Consider the following 20012-nt stretch of genomic DNA (forward strand, 5'->3'; position numbering starts at 1 on the left):
CACAGATTTTTCTTTTCAAGCCTTAAAGTGAAAAAAACGCACTGTAGTTAAATTAAATAGTGTACACACATTTTAAGGCAACAGTATATATAGTGCACCTCCAGTATCATTGTGTTCATAAGAGTAACAGTATGCCATGCATGTGATTTCTGAATAACACTGAAGAAGTAAAGCTTAATGTTTTGTAAAACTAAGGCACAAAATTTTAAGCTTCCAGACTCGATCTTTACCTGCTGTGTTGTTGGTCTCAGTCTGAAGCAATCCATTTTATGCAACCACCTACCTTTGAGGTTCTCAGACAACCAGGGTCACACTCTCTTTCAACATCTTAAAGCAAACTGAAAATATCTTTCTTAGCAGAGAGTTTGAGTTTATAAAAGGTTACTTTAATCAAACGAGTTATACTAACTCGCTCCAGTGATGTAATTTCTGTAATGCTTTATCAATAGGAGAAAAGTCATCATTTAAATAACTCCATTAATAAAACAATAATGTGTATCCAATGCTCATTCCAAAAAAAAAGAGAGAAAATTGAAAACAATTGAAGTTTGTTTCCAATTTTGAAGACATTTCACTTCCAATACAGGAAGCTTTTTCAATTCAAAACGTCCGGAATAGCATTGAAAACGTCGAAAACTTTGGACTCAATGCTATGCCTGAGTTTTTTAATTTAAAAAGCTTCCTGTATGGGAAGCGAAATGTCTCCAAACTTGGAAACAAAGTCCATTGGATTGTTTTTAATTTTCTTTTTTTGGAATGACTATGACCTGGATGACTGAGAATCATGTATCCAATGCTCTTATTTCTCACTCTGAATGGAACATATATGGTCTCTGTGTTCATCAATTAAAAAAAATTTTTTTAGCTAATATTAGACTGTCTCCTGTGCTATTTATGGTCAGCAGAACAAAAATAACACAAAAGCTCTTTTGGGAAATAATAAAGGGCATTAGGTTTTTGCCTTGAGGTTAGAATTTTTGCTTAGTGTCTTTCTGGTTGTTTGATGATTAATATAAGTAAAAGCTTGGGCGTAGCATCTGATCAGACAGGGAAACAGATCATGTGAAATCATAGCAATTACAACTTGTTGAAATAAATGGGTCCGGGCAAACTGCTTGCAATCTTTCTGCACACATCCACTTTTGGAAAAAAAGCAAAGATAAATATCTGGACTGCAAAGTTAACTGGTCAAGTTTTTTGCTGTATAGGTTTGCCTGGAGCAAAGGTGCGGCTGACTTGGACACCGACAAACAATAAAACATTAAAAAAATTATGCACTTTATCCATAAAGGAATCCAGGAGTACAGCAAATACACAAAATGAAACAAATATCTCCTTGGAGCTTATTTGAGCAGCAACTACAGTTTACTGCCTGGCTTGTTTATGCAGGGGGTATTTCTGGTAATACTCCCATGGCTATTCAGTCTCAACAATTTGGTGGTCTGTAGAGGGAACCACAATACAGCTAGTATGATAAAAAAAACAACCAAAAAGGATTGGATCTTGTAGAGTCAGATTCAATTGGTGTCTGTTGGCCCAAAGATGTTACTGATGGTTAATTTTTTGCCTCTTTGATTTAATGTTGATGTACTCTTAGAGTGATTTTGTTAGGCCTGCCTCACCTACAACATTCATCACTGTTGCATGTTTCGTTATTTCTGGTGGCTCTCAATATGGTTTGTGCCAGAGCCTTAGAAACAACTTGAGATACATTTCCAGGCAGCCAGATGTCAATGTTCTTTGGGTTTTTTTGGCTTCCCTTGAAATTTTTGGGCGATCTGGACATGGTGGCTTGCATTTTCAGATCTTCTGAATCTTCTTTTTATTGTCATTTCATTCAGTTTCCAAAAGATTGGTCGGATGAAAGTTAATTAATTGATAGGACAAACTAAAAAAACCCAAGAGAGACGATTATTGTTTCACAGAAAGCTGGGTTGGCCTTTAAACAGTGCTTAAGTAAATCATTACGGTATTTAAAAACCTCTTTAATTTACTCTGTCTGAAATTAAAATCTGTTTGATGATCTGAAACATTAAAGTTTGAATGAAAATCAAGAACAAAATAAATCTTTAAGAGTCAAAGCCCTATAAATAAGGGTAAACAATTTTATGTGGAAAAAGGGAACTTGGTGAAAGATAAAGAAGATGGAAGTTCAGGCTTTTAGAAAACAAATAACTGGCTTCTTTCCTCGAGCCCTTTGTTCATGTTTATGGATGTTTAAAATTTGAATGTAGGGTAGAAAGAACACCAGCAGGTTCCAGAAGTGGTTTAAAGGCTTTAAGATTGTAAAGCTGCTGTCAAACTCTCCTACACTTCTAGTGCTGAACCAATAAGGTAAACTGTAGAACCTGCAATTAAAACAAGACTCTTATTAAAGAATTAAACGTTTACAATGATTACAGATTTTGCATGTCTTCATTACAATAAAAGAACTAAGCTGCATGACAGATGAAATTGGAAACAAAACTTTCAAAGTCACCTTTATATATTTATATCCCACTTTCAAGAAAGATACCATAAATATTAACATCAATAAATAAACAGCCTTTGCATCACTGCCTGGACCTAATCAGGATCATTATACAGCTTGTAAAAAAAAAACAAGTGTGGGAAGTCACAAAAAAAGTGTTTCTCATTTCCGTCGCGCTCTGCAAAGTTAAACGGTAGAGATCAGAGAGGGTGTTTCATTGAAATATTAACACAGGTGATCAAAAAGTCTCTAAGGCATCCTCTGGAATAGCTCTGCTAACACTTCTTCAACCTGCAACAGGCAACCTGCTCTGTGTCTCGGACTGCTCAATGATTTAAACCAGCAGCCGTTAAAAAAAAAGAAAAGCCTTCCCTTAATTTGTCCCATGTGCCTGAAGAGAAGAAACAAGCATGAAATTGTCAAAAAAAAGTTGCCTCCTAGCTGGTGTGTCAGTAATGGGACTGCTTTGCGACAAAATGATTCATATCAAGGAGAGATAGCAAAGGTCATTGGGTGGAACTGAGAATTTTTTTTCTTTAAGTTTTTCCAGGTGTTTGTGGCCAAGAAAGGGAAAAAAATAGTACACTTCTTTGAGAGAAGATTACTAGAATTAGATGGTAACTGGTGCAAACTTTTTTATTTGTTAGAAATCAAGATGAATGAGCCCAGTGACCCCCATCCCCCCACCTACCTTCTTCTTTTATGCCCCTAGACGCTGGCCTGCACAGGATAAAATGCAGGACTGCTCAGCCAGTACCGGCACATTGAAGATGACTGACTGACTGCACACAGCAGAGCGTGAGGCCGGTAGATTACTGCTTTGCTGCCCTATGCTAGCTCTCTCACACACTCACTGCCTGCTACTCACTCTGACACACACACACCCACTGCCTCCCTCTCTCACTGTCGCAGACTTACACTGGGTCACTCCCTCCCATACTTGCTCCCTCTCCATTTCTCGCAGTGTCATACACACACACTCCCGGGTATACACACACCGACACACACACAGAGTCAGTCATCAACAACTCTCATTCAACTCTCTCTCAGCCACGGGTGAGCAGCTCAGACAGGCAACTTGTTTCTATCCAGCTGGAAAGAGCAGAGCATCGCAAGGTGCACACACTCACCCTAACATCAAGACCAAGACTCATTAAATTAGACTAAACTCAAAAAACTTGCACTCATGCTTATCCTTAAACATCCTAGGACTTTGTCCATTGAGCAGTGAGGAAGACATCGAGGAGCAAGAAGGAGCTGTATCAAGGATGGACTTAAGAGAGTGGAGCATGTTTATGGAGCAGAACAAGTGAGTTCAAAGCAAAAGATGACAACCAGAGAGAGACTTTGGCAATTTTCACTCCATGGGAACGTCCTGCTTTTTAACTAAAAGTGGAGACTATCAGTGACAACCAGAGGATCTGCTGTGATTGCCATTTCCATCCCTTCCATCTGCAAGACTCCCACCCTCCGCACTGATATTGCTTGATCATCAGCATGTCTACAGCTTGCACAAGGTGCACCTTGGGAGCCTGACCCACCATGTACAGATGGACGTCATTTGCACTTCATCTGTGCCCTAAGCTTAACTTCAGATCCACCACCGCTGCAACCTCGACTAGAACGTTCGTCCCCCTTCCTCCTGCATCCTCCTTTACCCTGATATGGCTCTCCCTGCTCCTATTCACCACTGGCAGGGCCACAGGGGCCTGTCCTCCTAGAGCAGGGCATGAGCCCCTTCAGGGAGTGGAAAGCGGCATAAACTGTTCATGGACTTTGGAAAGGCACACGCGTAGTTACAATCACCTGGAGGGTGACGTCAGACTCCGGCGGCTTTATTCAGCCAACAAGTTCTTCCTCTGCATTGACAAATCCGGAAAAGTGGATGGCACTCGGCGAAAAAACTATGCTGATAGTAAGTAGCTGTTCTGTTCCTGAAAAAAAAAAAAAAACAAGGCTTATTATATCTTGTGACATCTCCACTTTTATGACCGAACTTTGTCATCTGATCAATTTTATAGTGCATGGGAATCTCCAAAGGTTACATTACCAGAGTGCTATTTCTGTTGTTTTGAATCATGAGAGGCGTTGCTAAGTAGGAACGGAATACCCTAGTGTGGAGATAGACTAATGGGAGAGCAGGCACTGAGGAAAGACATTGAGCATCAGTTGGTGCTGCATATTAGGGTTGGAAAAAAGCCTCTGTATCATTGCCAATTAACTTGTCAGAGGTGTGTAGAAGGTGCACCAGGCCTTAAGTAAGCTGGTATTAACTACAGCAGGGGTGATGTTTCAAGAAAAGCAAACACAGATTAGATTTTGTTGTTCACAGGTTATCCTCTTAGTAATCATAATACTTTTAGTCTGTGGGGTTAATTTCCATTAGAAAAACATTTCTCTAAATGCATACACTGCAAATCTAATATATCTTATAAGAAACAGCTTACACTTGGAAACACTGGACGTCAGCAAATTTAATGTACAGTTTATTACCTGTGCAAAAAAATATAACATAGTCAATAAATCCTAATTCCAGGTCAGTTTACGTCTTTACCTGTTTGCCCTTTATTTTTTTTACCTTATCATTTTGTTCTTCTCTAGTCCCTTGTTACTTTTATATTCTGTTCTATAATCATGTATGGGTAATTTCAATATCTAACATTCTGATTTTATAGTTAGATATTTGGGATAAAACTAAATATGTAATTCAAAGAAATGCTTTAATTTGACATACACTTCAACATAGAGGTGTAAGATTATGTTACATCCTTTTCCTATAGACTGTAATACTCATTATTATAGTTGAGTTTTAAAATAGATAATATATGCTAGAATATTACTTCTGACCAAACTCTTGTTGGTAAGCAGTATCTGCTGTTCTCATATAACTATGTTCTCATTTAATAGAAAGTCTTTAGATAATTGGATATTGAAATGGTAAAAAAAACAAACATTTGGTGCCATGTTGGTTTCTTTTCTTCGAAACATCCAGTCGAGGACTATCTGCTGAAACCTAATCAAAACTAGAAAACGCTGATCTGGCCAGGATCTGACATCCCTCTAACTTAGTTATAGAATGGCTTAAAAGAAAAGACAGGCCTGTTTGTTTTGCTTGTCCCCTGATTTAAACTAGTACTTGGAAATGTATGATGAAATTTGTATATATTAATGGATGTGCTCCTCTTTGAATATATTTCATTTACAGAAGACTTTGTATTGCACCCTGACTCCATAATACCACTTCCATTATTTGTTGTGCTGTTCCTGTGATGAGCAAGTTGATTCTTCTGGAATATCCCTGATCAAACCAAACAATTCGAAGTTGATGATACTGAGTGCCACAAAATATTCCTTACATTACATTGCCGTAAATGACAATATGCTGCAAGCTGTTCCTCTGTATTTTGCCTATTAAAAGCTGAACAAAGCCCAAAGAACGAAAATTGGCCGTGATCTGACCTCCCTCTCCATTAGTCACATGCTTACCGAATGACTGGATAGCTTTTAGAGACATATTTTGCCTTTGACATTAATATTTATGTATTTGGTTGTTATTACCTTTTTTATACAAGTAGCTGAGTCAGACTTTTTCCATTTAGCTATTGAGGGAAAAGCAGCTGCTTGGTTGGGATGACAGGTCAGTCAGTCTGCTTCCACTGCTTCCCTGAGCAGACTGGCAGATATTTATTTAACTGTCATTAACAGTCACCTGGCAAAGTTTTTAAAAATCCACTTATAATTGCCTAAACTCAAGCTAGGATTAATTATCCCCATATTGATTTTTGATTTGAATGTGAAATTAATCATTCATAAACTTTTGTCAGCTGGTGCAGGAAATGAATCTACCAAGTGCTGAATAAATCTGATCGTTTTACAGAAGTTGTTGTTAGGAGACGAAAGAAATTTGCCATAAAAAAAAAAATAGGGAAAATGGTGATTTAAAATTCATGGCTTTTGCTTCCAAAAAGTATTTTGCACTTCAGAGATGGTATTTAGCAGAAACCCTTTTCTGCTTATATGCAATTTCCTTCTACGTTTTATCCATCATCCATTCAGTAACTTTACTGGAAAAAATTAATTCTGTGCTCACACAGTTAGGGTGTGTATCTGCATCGTGACCTGAACACAGTGCAAAACAAGCAGTCATCTATGCTTTGCTTAAAATTTAACAAAATAGATCATGAGGTTAGTGTGCTGTGCCTTCCATTGAGATATATATCTGGTTTGAGAGAGATAGGGAGGTTTTTTAACCCACGACAGATTGAAGTGTCACTGTTTAGCGGGCTTCGGCTTGCCCTCAAACTCTTGTCGCCACCGCTACATTACCCTCTCACCTCCACCCCACTCAGTTTTTCCAGCTCCAACTCCCAGTGCCCTCTCAGGTGCAAAAACAGTTGGAATTAGTCAACAGGCTCTCTGGTAATTGAGGGTGGAAAATATTGTATCAATCCCAAGGGAGCTGGGGCATGGAACAGCTGAGGAAGAGGCAAGAGGGGAGGAAGGCGAACTTGGATGGAGGGATTAAAGACTTGGACACAGTTAAAGAGAAATGCCAAACTTGTTTGGCACAGGAGTGTGTGTTTGTCTAATGCTCTTTAGTTTAACTCTAGCAAAAACTGGCACATAATTGTGTTCATCTTGCACTTTAGTAGTTTATTAGAATTTCAATGAATCCCCTTAAAGTAGGTAGAGAGCAGAGCGTGGAAACTCCTTTTCAAAGTGATGACATTTTAGTACCGACCCGCCACCCCCCACCCCTACCAATCTGCGTCCCACACACACACACAGACATTCACAGACAAAAAAACTAAAATGGGGAGGACAGGCTAAGATTTGTCAAATCTCCAAAGTTTTCCAAGAAAAATTTTCTGCCTCCACATGTGGAAACACGAACTCCTCTGATAACCATTTGCGAAGTTTATCAGAATTAGGGCAGCTGTTTACTAACTTATTGTAAAGTTGTTATTAATAGAACAAAAATGATAAAATCCTGAAAGACTAAAAATAAATCATAGTATTGTCATAAACCACTTTATTCTACAAGTTACGAAAATAGATATTTAGAGGGAACAACGTAAAGTTGTTTCAGGGGCCAAATGGGAGGACTCCATGTTTTCTTTTAATCTATAGCTAAGACGAAACAGGGGAAAAACACACCTAAGTGTTTAGAAAAGCAGCAGAGGCAGGTACACATCATATCCTGTCCGGGGCCATCGGTCACAGGCTGCTAATTAGGCTGAGTTACAGGACAGCAGCTGTGCTGGCACGCCCGGCAACTGCCTCATGATCAATTACAACAGAGAATGCTGAGTCAAGTTCTACTGACAGATGAAGCTATGTCATTCTACTTAGCTTGTTTTTATTCATTCCCCTTTCTCCTGTTTCGCTCCACAGTTCTGTTTCAGGCAGATTACAGACTAAGTTTGTAATGAGATCTGAAGGGGTTTGGGTGTAAAGACCTAGTTACATCAGAAGCAAAGAAAGAAGGTCACTCATCTAGGGCATCTGGGGAGAATTTCACTTCAAAACTAAGATTGAATTTTTTTTTCTAATAATAAAATAACGATGTCTTAATCTGATGTTTTGAGGCTGGTTGCGCAACAATAAAAATAATGGTAATGTAGATCTATCTAAACAGTCTGACAAGAGATGAATGAACATTTGCATATCAACACCAGAAAAAAAAAAAAAAAGATTCTGTGTAAATACTGGATAAAACTGGTAAGATATTCCCATTATTCAACAAGTGTCGTACAATGTGGCCTTAAGTACTCGGTGATTGAAGGCATGGATGAGGATTCTGTGGTGGATCATATGTCAAAAGCTTGTGGTTCCCTCCTCTTCCAAAGTTCTCGATGCTGGAAAATGCCTCCTCCATTAATTTTGTATTTCACCTAGAGAGGCAGCAAAGTGCCAGGATGCACCTAGTCAGCAGGAAATCTCCATAACAGGAAGAGGTCTCGGCCAGCTTTAACACTGCAAACGATATTTACAGTTTGTTGGTGGGTTCTCGTTGCTGCATGTTTCATAATAAAAAAAAACAGTACCTACTACAGAATTAAACTTAATTTTCCCATCCAGCTGATGTTTTGTGACCAAAGCATCTGTTTTCAGACCCTTTTGCTCCTTCAGGACACACCATCTCTGAAAAGAATCCCCTAAATACAAACACACGGCTCCGTTCTCCTTCACTGTCTCTCCTCTTTTCAAATACATAGAAAAAAAATATTTATTTTTTGGTTAGGTTTGTCAGGATTCTTTTAGGCCATTGATGCTGGAGTTTACACAAAACAGTAAACAAATACCTAAAAAAAAAAAAAAAAAAAAAAAAAAAAAGGAGTAGAAAGGCATATTTCTTTCTGCATTGGCGTAATGGAGGACCGCTAGCCAAACAGCGCATGAGTTATGCTTGGAGCCTATGTAAATAATCAAAATGATTAATTGACAAACAAGTGGCCAATCCGCTTACAGTAGGCAATGTAGATTGGCTAATGTTTTTTAGGCCCCACCACGGTCAAGTTTATGGGTTAAAACATTTTTTGGGGGGGGAACCATAAGTGCAAGAATGCCATCCATCAATGAAGTCATTTTAGATTAATCTGGACACTTAATTTCTGAGAAAATTCATACCTTTAAGTTTGGACTTAGACTTGGACTTTTGATGTGTATCCTGCTTTTTTCCCCCTCTTAATTCTAAGAGTTGAGACCAACTACTTAAAACTGCATTAAAATAAAAATAAAAAAAAGGATCTTCTCAAATATATTTTCCTAAATGTAGGGGACACGGACTGCCAACATTTGACCATTTTAACTTATACCACGCAACCTCTGTTTCCCATTAAATACTGAAAAATTAAAAGATGTGAATCCAAATGTAACGTTGCAACTTTGGACACACTTTGCAAAATAGGCTGCAGAAGTTGCGGTGGATTTTCTTTAGTTCTCCTCTGCCTCTGAAGCAACTCTCACAGCTGGGCTGTGTTGTATTTACTGACTTTCCCGTGATGTGCAACGTGTTCCTGTTTGAAGCATAAGTTTTCCGACTTCTTAAAAATGTTTGACTTGGAAGGAAACCCTAAGGAAAAACCACCATCACACTGAAATATGTTGTGGAAATGTTTCGAGCCTGTTGTCGACAGGGGGAAGCTGTCCATCAGGAAAAGGAGCGACTGATGTGAATCTGAGCCCCTTTAAAGAAAGATGTATAGCTCTACCCAGCTTTAACACTGATAATTCCTAAAATTGAGGTAGGGAATTTAGTCAAACACTTGAGGATTTATTTTATTCGCCATGCAGATTATTTGTGTTGAGGAGTAAATTTGGTTTTTAATCAGGTACTTATTCCATGTCATAGAGATTTTATGCACATCAATTAAATTTACTTCTGTTACTTTAAAGTGTATCTGTATTTCAGACCCCTTATCTCACTGTTTAATGTTCTCAGGATGTAACAGACCTAAATCGGAAAATGGATCATGTATATAAACAAAAATATTCCCAAAGATTGAGGAAAAAACATTTATTATTATTATTATTATTATTATTATTATTATTATTATTATTATTATTATTATTATTATTATTATTATTATTATTATATTTACAGCTATTGTCATTTTGATTCAAACAAAAAACACAAAGAAAACATCCGGTTTACAAGAGCTTAGAACACAGAATCATTGATTTATTTATTTTTTTTATTTTCTAGAGCTTCACAAATATACCAAGCTGATTATGGCTGGTTAGTTATTTATCAAGCTATCTGCTCTGGTAGCAAAGATCTCCACTACATTTGTGTAGTTTCTAAGCCTTGGCTATGTGTTTCTCAAAATATTTCCAAATAGCCAAATGTATGTGTCTTAGGGAAGTGCATTGTAGTATAATTGCATTCAGTATTACAATCAACAGGTAGAGTAAGAGACTCGCTGCTTTACATTATTCTCCTGAAAGCTGGAGAAAACTCCGGTCTTTACCATTCTTTCTCTCTGACAACTCACTGAAAGTACTTTAATGGGTAGAAATGGTAGGATTAAAGAATTTGTTAAAATTACAATAACAAACATATCTAGTGTGTCCTATTGTGGTCTTTTGCAAATATTAGTTGATGCTGGCTTGCTATAGTGTGGCTTCACTACCTTTTTTACAATAACTTTATTTTAATTCTCAGATATGTCAGTTTTGTAAACAAAAAATATATATATATATTTGGAAATAAAACAAAAAAAAGTCTTATTTCTTTTAGATGACTAGCAGCTTGCAGTGGTAGATGGTTGGCAGACAGTTATGTTATGTTAAAAAGTTACTTCAGGACATCATTTAAACCAATGTTAAATCCAATAATGTTACAATATAATATTTTAGCACTTTCAAAAATATAATTTTTTAAATGTATAATTTGATAACAGTAACCAGCCGATGTCACCCGTTAGTATCATACTCATATATTTTATCCCTTTAACCTTGACTGTTCTTGGGAATGAGGAATTAATTTAGTGAAACAATCTTTCTAAGTAATTATTTGTATTTGGATCGAGTTCAACTCACCCAAAGTTAGGAAGGGAAGCACCTGGCTGAAAGAAAAACTGCTTTGGTGATTTCAAGCAGGAGAATATGCATGGTAATGAGGCTAGAAAAAGGGCTGAGGCATGCTATGCTCTGTATTGAGGTGGAAATTAAAGGCTAGAAGAGTGCTGGAGTGTTTCCCGTTGCTCATTAGGCATTAAGGTTGTCCTCTGGGATGTTTCAAATGTGAGGGCATTGGTTAACATTTTAGATGACAGACAGAGAGTGAAATCTAACAAATAGTGCTTTTATTACAAATGATCTATGTGTTGTAGAAAATCTAACTGAAACTTTTCATATGTTAAACATGAAGACATTAGTCTTGCATGCATGCCTGGTTAACAGGGGTTTGAAATCCTTCACACAAACCAATGCGCTATCACTTTCCTGGGAACTTTGCAGGACAAGAGTGTCAGTGTCGGCCTAATTAGCCAAAGATCAGTGCCAACTGGGTTCTATATCCTGAATGGGTTCACAAAATGTTGCAATTAGTAGCTAACAACCTTTACTAAGCGTGGCTCTGGCTCCTCTCTTGAATTTAATGGGTTCATCAGCAGGTTTATAGAGTCTGACTCTGGCAGCTAATTTCTTTATGACATTATAAATAGCCATGAATATCCTGTGGGTGTGAAGCCCCCACAATGACTTAACAGTGCCAGAATCCAGCCACTCAGACCCTAAAGCTATTGATCAAAAATGTTTGCACTGATGCTCTAAACGCTTGTAAGAAGCAGACAATAACCTCTAATGTGTAATTTAATGTGAACTTCAGTAATTAAAGGGTAGACCAGAACAACATGAAGGTTTAACTATTTGATTTTGGCCAGAAAAAACAAACCATGTAAGCCAGCCTCTGCCTCAAAGCATGTTCCCACATGAATATACTTTGTTTTCTGTCCAAAAGCAGCTGCCTTAATGATTTAGGTGCTTTTAACACCATCGTAACAAGCCCCTGCTAATAACAGCGGAGCAATATAAATCTAAATATGGTCACAGCTAAGCAGAGATGGCAAAAGTACTCACTTTCCGTACTTGAGTAAAAGTACAGATACTTGTGTTAAAAAATACTCTGGTAAAAGTGGAAGTACTGATTAAACTTCTTTACTCAAGTAAAAGTAACAAAGTACAGGCTTGTAAATTTACTTAAAGTATAAAATTAAAAGTAGAAACCACTTTTTTCATGCCGTTGCCTACATTTTAAATGGATGTCTGCCAATAGGACTAGATCTCCGTTGTGTTCATTTTCAATCATCTCGTCGTCCATGCTACTATGCTAACGCCACCGCCACCAAGCTGCAATGATTTGCCGCCAATGAATACCGCCGAATCTGCCGATTCATCTTGTAGTGGTGCGTCAAATGCAACGTAGATTCCCATCCAATTAGATTGAATTTGGTATTGATGACGTGAAAAATAATAACGGTAACTCCATTGAAATTATTCAAAACTAAAGTAACGAGCCAATTTTTTTAAATGTAAGGAGTAGAAAGTACAGATATTTGTGTAAAAATGTAAGGAGTAGAAGTAAAAAGTCGCCATAAAAATAAGTAGTAAAGTAAAGTAAAAATATCAGAAAAATCTACTTGAGTACAGTAACAAAGTATTTGTACTTCGTTACTTCCCATCTCTGCAGCTAAGAAGTATATTTTGAAAGACAGAGAGGAGAGAATTTGGTTCTTTATTCAGAGAGAGAAAATTGGTGCACTTTTTTGGGGTTGTAGGTAGAGCTTAGACATTTTAAAAAGCAGTGCACTTGTTTTAGCCTCACTGTATGATACAGTCAATATTATATGAAAGGGTAAAGACAGACTCCCTACGTTTAGGTGTATCTGAACACCTGTGTAATTTCAAAGGTACGTCTTAAAACACAGTGGCCATTTCTCAATATTTGTACTAGTGAGTTCTCAGGTGCTCGTGTACTCGTGAAACGTCATCAGCCTCAGCCCTAGTACTGTTCCAATCCACAAGAACAGCAGACCAAGAATGGACAAAGTCCCCGGTTGTTGTTCTCGCCCCTCCCTGTTTACCGAGTATGCATCACAGCAGATTTGTCCGTCTTGAGATTGACAGCTGTCCCAGTGTGCAACCTGGCTGCAGCAGCTTTCAGGTTAGCCCTAACAGAGCTCAGAGTATTGAGTTAAAAGTTCTCTTTTCTGTTTGTGTTGGTCAATGAAAGAATATTTTAAGATCATTTGAGGCGAGAACATTATACTTTTACCCATTTAATGTGTAATAAAAAAATAAATAAAATGTTCCGAAGTTGAGAGGACCGCGGCAACCAGCAGACCTCCAAGGGTAATGGTAGCCAGGTTTAATCCTAGCCCGTCTGCAGCAGCCCTCTCTTGGCATACCTGTGTGTGAAGGAAGCGGGCTCTGATGGTGATTTTTTTGTTTTATTTAGCAAAATGTTCATTTTATTTGTGTTTGTCTGACTATGTTAACTATTATTACCCCAATAAATTCAAAAAGTAAGAATTTATCATCATCTAGAGACCATTATTCAGAGGAGGAGAAATGCAGCTCCAGACGAGCCGAGCGTGTGGTGGCATCATGAGTATGCTACTGTTCCAATTTACCCATATTTATACTGCATTCTCCCGTTCTCCCCAAGTCCACACTTTCCTGTTTTCTTCTCAAGAACCTACTTGGTCTCTACTGTTAAAAGGGAGGAGGCTATGTTATGCTCTGTGGCTACTTTTCTGCATCTTGCACAGGGTGTCTTTAATCTCTGCAAGATACAATTAAATCTCAAGACTATCAATGTATTCTAGGGAGAAATGTGCTGCCAAGTGTCAGAAAGCTTGGTCTTAGTCACAGGTCATGGGTCTGGTAATAGGATAATGACCCAAAGCACACAGCTACAAAAGCAAAAAATAGCTAAATGGAAAAAATAAATCAGACTAATCGTAAGTGGCCTTCTGTGAGCCATAACCGGAATCCTATTGAGCATCTGTGAAAGGAGCTGAAACATGCTGTCTGGAAAAGGCAGACTTCAAACTGGGGACAGCTGGAGCAGTTCGCTCATGGAGAGGGGGACAAAATACCTGCTGAGGGGAGCAGAAGTCTCGCTGACCGTAATAGGAATCATTTGATTGCAGTGATTCCCTCAAAAGTTTGTGCAAAATAATATTGGGTTAAGGGTACTATAATTTTTGTAAGGCGTGTTTCATGAGTTGTTTTTTTATTATTATAATCCTGTTGAAGCATGGTTGAATAACAATGTCTGACCTTGTTCAGTCATCTTTATAGAATTTTAATTCATTTTTACTTTTGTCACATTCAATTTATTTCTGCAATCATTGTGGGTCTTTCTTTCATTAAACAAGGGCACCAACAAGTTTGTCCACATGTGGGATTGCTGGCAGCACTACAGTACTAGTGATTGATACAACAAAATACATTAAGGTGGTACTGGTAAAGAACAAAAAAGAAGAAAATAAACACTTAAAAGCAACTGTGCTAACTCACATTTGCAAATAAGCCGCCATTTAGCCTAAGAGAGAAATATAAGCTGTAAAAAAGTGCTGAATTTGGTTCATCCAATTCAGCCTAAAATATGTGTTGTCTGTTTGAAGACGCACCTGCTGTAAGCAGCCTTGCTTGGGCAGCTCCACCAGCTGGTAGCATACTGTATGAAGAAACGTTATCAAAAGTTTTTAGAGACACAGCTTTTAACCTTTTAAAAGTGTCTCATCCAACTACAGTATGCCCTTAAACCCATTTAGCTCTGGTTAGAGGACAGGGTTGTTGGCCTCCTGAAGGGGAACAATAGGCCTTGTTATTTGTTTTCTAAAAATAGTTTTAGTCAGTTATTGTATTATGACCAAAAAATATTTATTACTGGTTGTTGAATCTGTCACACCAAACAACTGAAAAGCCTACTTTTAAAGACAACCGCAGATTTTTTTTCTTATTAAATACTGTGAAAAACACAATATTATCAAAAATTTTATGACATGAATCCTTCTTTAAAGGCTTTCTTGCAAAGGTAGCTTCATCTATCTACCTATCAAAACCACGCTTACCTGTTATACTAAAAAAAAAAATTTTACACCATCTTTCTTTCACTGTTGGAACAGTACGTGCAAGTTTTTGTGAAAGCCTGTTTCCAGCTTCACATGGTATTTAGCAACTATGCTAGAAAGTTGAATTTTATATTTTCCTTGGCAGAGTTGTTTATCAAAATGTATTTTATTATTAGATGTGGCTACATATAGGGTTGGATTAATGATTTCCTGCTTCCCATCCCTCTGTGTAATAAGAGATTTGATAAAATATAAATGCTTTAAATCTTTTTTGTGTTGTTTAATAGTTTAGTTATTCATACATGTGCAAAATGTTCTTCATTTTACTTAAAACAAATTAAAAAATGTTTTTTTTTCAGTTTAGCTAAGGATTAGTCAAGAGCTTTAGTAGAGGGTTGATCCTGTACAGCTATGAAGCAGACAATGACAAATAGAATGGAATACTCAGCTGATGTTCAAGTTAAGCTTTATATTTGTAATCAAGCCATTGAATATTCACTTCCAGTAGCAATGAAGGCAAGTTCAGTGTGAATGAGTATTATCGAATTAACAATTTAAACTGTTTAAGTTTTAAAATTATATATCAAGGTCAGGGCTGGACTGCCCATTAGACACAAGGTCTAGTGGCCCAGGGCTGCCATAATATAAATAGAAATAATATAACCAGTTTAATTTATTTATCTATAATAAATTATTTATGATTAACTGTATTGATATATGAAAAAATAACAACATTTGAAACATGGCCCACTTTCTTTTTTAGTCTCTTAACCTTGGAGCTACTCCTCCCCTTCACTGGCGCCCAAAATAATAGAAACTATATACTGACCAGAGTTGCAGAGCTTACTGTCTTTGTATCTTTGAAAATTGATAATAAACCACAAAAACATGAGGAAAGTGAAGAGAAGCTCAGAGAAAAAAATCTATCAATAAAATATTCAATCTTTCTCATATGAGAAGATTTGTTTGTTTATATGAAAACAAGTAGTTATATGGGAATTATCAATATTTAACTTTATTAAAGACTCAAGTATGTTTATATAAACATTAATATATAACTTATACTAATAATACTACTGTGAAGTATCGCTCCTTAATTGAATAAGATTTCAGCCTACTCAACCTACCATGAGTAACTTCCCAAAGGGTAGAACTGACTTGTTTTTATTAAAAAAAATGCCATAGAGAGAAACACACCTACATTTAGGTTAATGTCAGATTTCTTGTTTGAACAAAAAATTTGCTCTTTTATTGTTATTTTCTGTATACAAAGATGAATACAGTAACAAATCTACAAATACGTACCACAAATATTGGTTTTATGTTTTACTTAATAAAACAATAAGAAAAATGTTTCTTCTGCATGAATATATTATTTTTATAAACATTTATTCTAATCAACTCATGCTATATTATCAATTACTCAGTATTTAAGAAATATTTTTTTCAAAAAGTTTTTTATTTTAATCATTTATTTGGATTTTATATCATTTTTGAAACAACACAATGCGACCTGGAATTACGCCGAAACTGGGGTCTTGTTGCAATTTGGGTGGAGGATGCTAAGCAGGTGATAATGGATTAAACAGAAAATAATCACAAAGTTTTCCAGCTAGAGAGCAGTAGTAGTGTAGATCGTCACTAGGAGGCGAGGAACCATGCTAGCATGATGTGTAAATGGCCGTAAGGAACTGAGGTCGGCACAGATAAATTATCCAAGCTTTGTTCGAACTTGGCACGGATCGGTTTTCAGAGGGTAGTGTAAATGGACCTTTACATACATTTTTTGGAAGTCGTTCTAACACCTATCCAACACAACAAAAGACTCCACCAATCCAGAAGAACAAGGAGTGGCTATTTGATGTCATCTGACTTGGAAGGTATGCAGTAGGATGGACCTTCATGCTGCTTCAATACATCAGCTCTCCAACTACAGATTGCTCTGGTGTGAGCCAACAGACCTGACAGAGAATCCTGGATAGGCGCTGAAATGTCTTCCAAAAACTGAGCGAAAGTCCAGTTTCCTTCCTAAGCCTGTTTGTGGCTGGGCATATATGCCCTTACTCCTAGACTCCCTCCTGCTTCTACCAAGGCTATGAGGGGTGACATTCTCTCACATCCAGAGGCTGGTCCTCGGCCCACTCCCCCAACTGATGGGATACGATGTGTGTTTCTGTAAATTGTATAAATAATCATTGTGGGAAACTGTGGCACAATATGTACGGGTAATCTTTTAACCCCAGTCCAGCTCTGGTGAGGGTACTGATGTGCAGATTTTTCCTTAGGTGCTGCTCCTTCAGACTTTTGGAAAGTTCTTTGCCCTCTTGAAACTATTCATGGAAAATACATTGATGTTTCTGTGTGACAATTTATTCATTTAGAAATGAAGATTCTAAAATCCACTCAATGACATGATGGCTGTGTTGTTCAACTAAACTGGTGTGTTTTAGCGGATGCAGTGCCAGGAGCACATGAGCATGCACTAAGTCAAGACTGTCTTAAACCTGCTCTTTTAGATTATACAAATTATATTATATGCTTACCTCATAGTTTGAAACTTTCTCCATGTTTAATGTGAACAAATGAGATTGTAACATATATGTGAGAGAAAATAGGGAACAGCCAGTCTAATGCAAGTCCTGGCACACCAACAGACCTCTGAAGCAGATTACACAAACCCAGACATACCTGCTTTTTATCTCTGAGGCCATTTTACTAAATTCACATGGGCAGGATGTGAGCATCATGTCAGAGCACAGACTGTGAGTGCTTGTGCATTCTGAGTGCATGTGTCTGTGTTTATACTTGTGCCATTGCGGGAGCATGAAGTACACCCTAAACTGAAAAAGATGTGCATTTCTGTTCCCTAATGGCTAATATGAACCAGACCTTACAATGGGCTTGGTTCAAGCTCATACATGTTTGCGTACTTACATGCACACTGACACGTGCAAGCTCGTGTTTACATGGGTGTTTTTCTCATGGTGGAGGCCATGCTCCTCATCACAACTCGGAGGGTGGCACAGAGCAGCAACATACGTCTCAGATCTTTGTCCGTTTATTTGCACACACTATTTTCAACACTAGTACTACAGTCATTTAGGTACTTTTAATTAAACAACTAAAATAAAAAATAGAACAGGTCAGGCATCTGCAAACTGTGGCTCTGTAGCAACAAGTAGGTCTTTGGGCTTTTCACAGCAACGCTTTATAATTTTAAATAAAAATGCAATTAACCAACTAATCATTTTTGAAGAAAATAACAATTGCAATTTTTCCTTTTTCCATCTGATTGTTGGATCAGTTCAATCAACAAAATAATTCCAAAAGGACCTGTTATTTATTTTAGATCTAATTCTCTTTTCATAAGGTTGAAAATAACTTTTTTCAATATGTAGATCCCCTATAAAAATTGATATTTTTTGGCAAAAGTTCTATTTTCGTATTTATACTAAAATCTAAAAAAAATGAAATTAAATGTAAGCTCTTTAAAAAGACATTACCTATATCTCTATTTGCCAAAAGAGATATAGGTAAAGAGTTGACTTTACAAAAATCAATGTACATTTATGGTCTGAATAGCATCACTTAGCTTTTGCTAAAAATGGCCCTATTTTAAAGGGCGGAGAGTAGTACAAGAAATAGTCAGAAGAGGAGCCTTGTAGTTTACAAAAATATTTAATCCTGTATTTCTCACTTTACAACCTTTACAACATATCTTTTTTATGTCTTACTAGCAATAACTTAAAGTTTATTGTGTCTCTATAAGAATTCAGGCCCCAAGACTCTGATCCTGTGAGAAAATTTAAATTCAACCAATTTCCTCCAGAAATAACATTTAAAACATTACATTTAGCAAAATCAACACTGAACATTGACCTCACTCCATCATCATTACTGTTAATCATGGTGACAGTACCATGTTGTTAGGATGCCTTTCTTTCAGGAGAATCAGGGACAGTGGTCAGAAGAATGTTATATGCAGGAAAAAAGGACCATAAGATGTGCTGATGATTCAGTTTTTAACATGGCAAGACTGGAACCATACACCTCGAGCTAATAATATAATAGTTTGGGAAAAAGCATGATCATGTGTTTGAGTGGTACATTAAAACAGTAAAGACATCAAGCTTATTTAGAACATGTTGTAAACCCTGATTTTTAAGACACTTTATATAACAGGTCTAAATTTGAGCAAAAACCTCAGCAGATACTGTTTACCAAGGCACTAAATGTGTACCCCTTAAAAAGGTGCAGATGAGCCTGTGTGGAGAGTCAATCCGAAGTACCGACTCTGTGTATGGATCCATATTTGCTCTAGAAAAAAATATTTATACCCCTGTATTTAGATATATATTTGTAAAAAAAAAAAAAGACACTCCTGGATCATTCTCTTCCCTTTTACAATTATGAGCTACCTATTGCATAAAGCCTCCAAATAAATAACAAAAGAATGTAGCTGTAATGCAACAAAAAACAATAAGATCAGGGAGGTATGAATACTCTTATAACACACTGTACCTGAACAGGCACTATCTCCACCCCTAGCTCCATTTCCCCCCTCTCATCCCCTGGAGTGGATAGGATTAAGGTCAGGGCCCATTGGTCAGTGGAGCAAATGACAGCTTTGACAGGAACCTGATTTCACTCTTGTGCCTTCTGTCAACTGCTGTATGCTCATCTCATTTTAATAATGTAAATATGGGGCAAGTTCAGGCCACAGAGAATATTTTGTGTCCTGGTGCTCATTCACTGGAAACATGTACCTGAGCCAAACATGTGCTTACTTCAAATCTAGTGGGTAGGGTATGCAGAACTCTACAAACTTTACAACATTTACTTTTCCTTCTGTCAGTTGTTGTGCTGTACAAGATTCATTCAAAAAACCAATAGATGTTAAAGACTTAAAAGCTCACCAAATGGGGTGGTTAACGATTTCAAAGGAATATTAAGAA

General features: G+C 37.1%; 1 protein-coding gene across 1 annotated transcript in view; it reads left to right on the forward strand.

Annotated features, from left to right (window-relative positions):
• Window positions 1-3259: 3259 nt before the first annotated feature.
• The window catches only part of fgf22 (fibroblast growth factor 22), a 35625-nt gene continuing 18872 nt past the window's right edge, over window positions 3260-20012 (forward strand). Inside the window, exons 1-2 of the mRNA XM_038280749.1 lie at window positions 3260-3586; window positions 3680-4385. Coding sequence (XP_038136677.1) covers window positions 4013-4385 — 373 coding nt within the window. The 5' untranslated portion in view covers window positions 3260-3586; window positions 3680-4012. The remainder of the gene's footprint in view (window positions 3587-3679; window positions 4386-20012) is intronic.

This window comes from Cyprinodon tularosa, unplaced genomic scaffold (assembly GCF_016077235.1).
Source record: "Cyprinodon tularosa strain WSP-4 unplaced genomic scaffold, ASM1607723v1 ctg164, whole genome shotgun sequence".
NCBI lineage: Eukaryota > Metazoa > Chordata > Actinopteri > Cyprinodontiformes > Cyprinodontidae > Cyprinodon > Cyprinodon tularosa.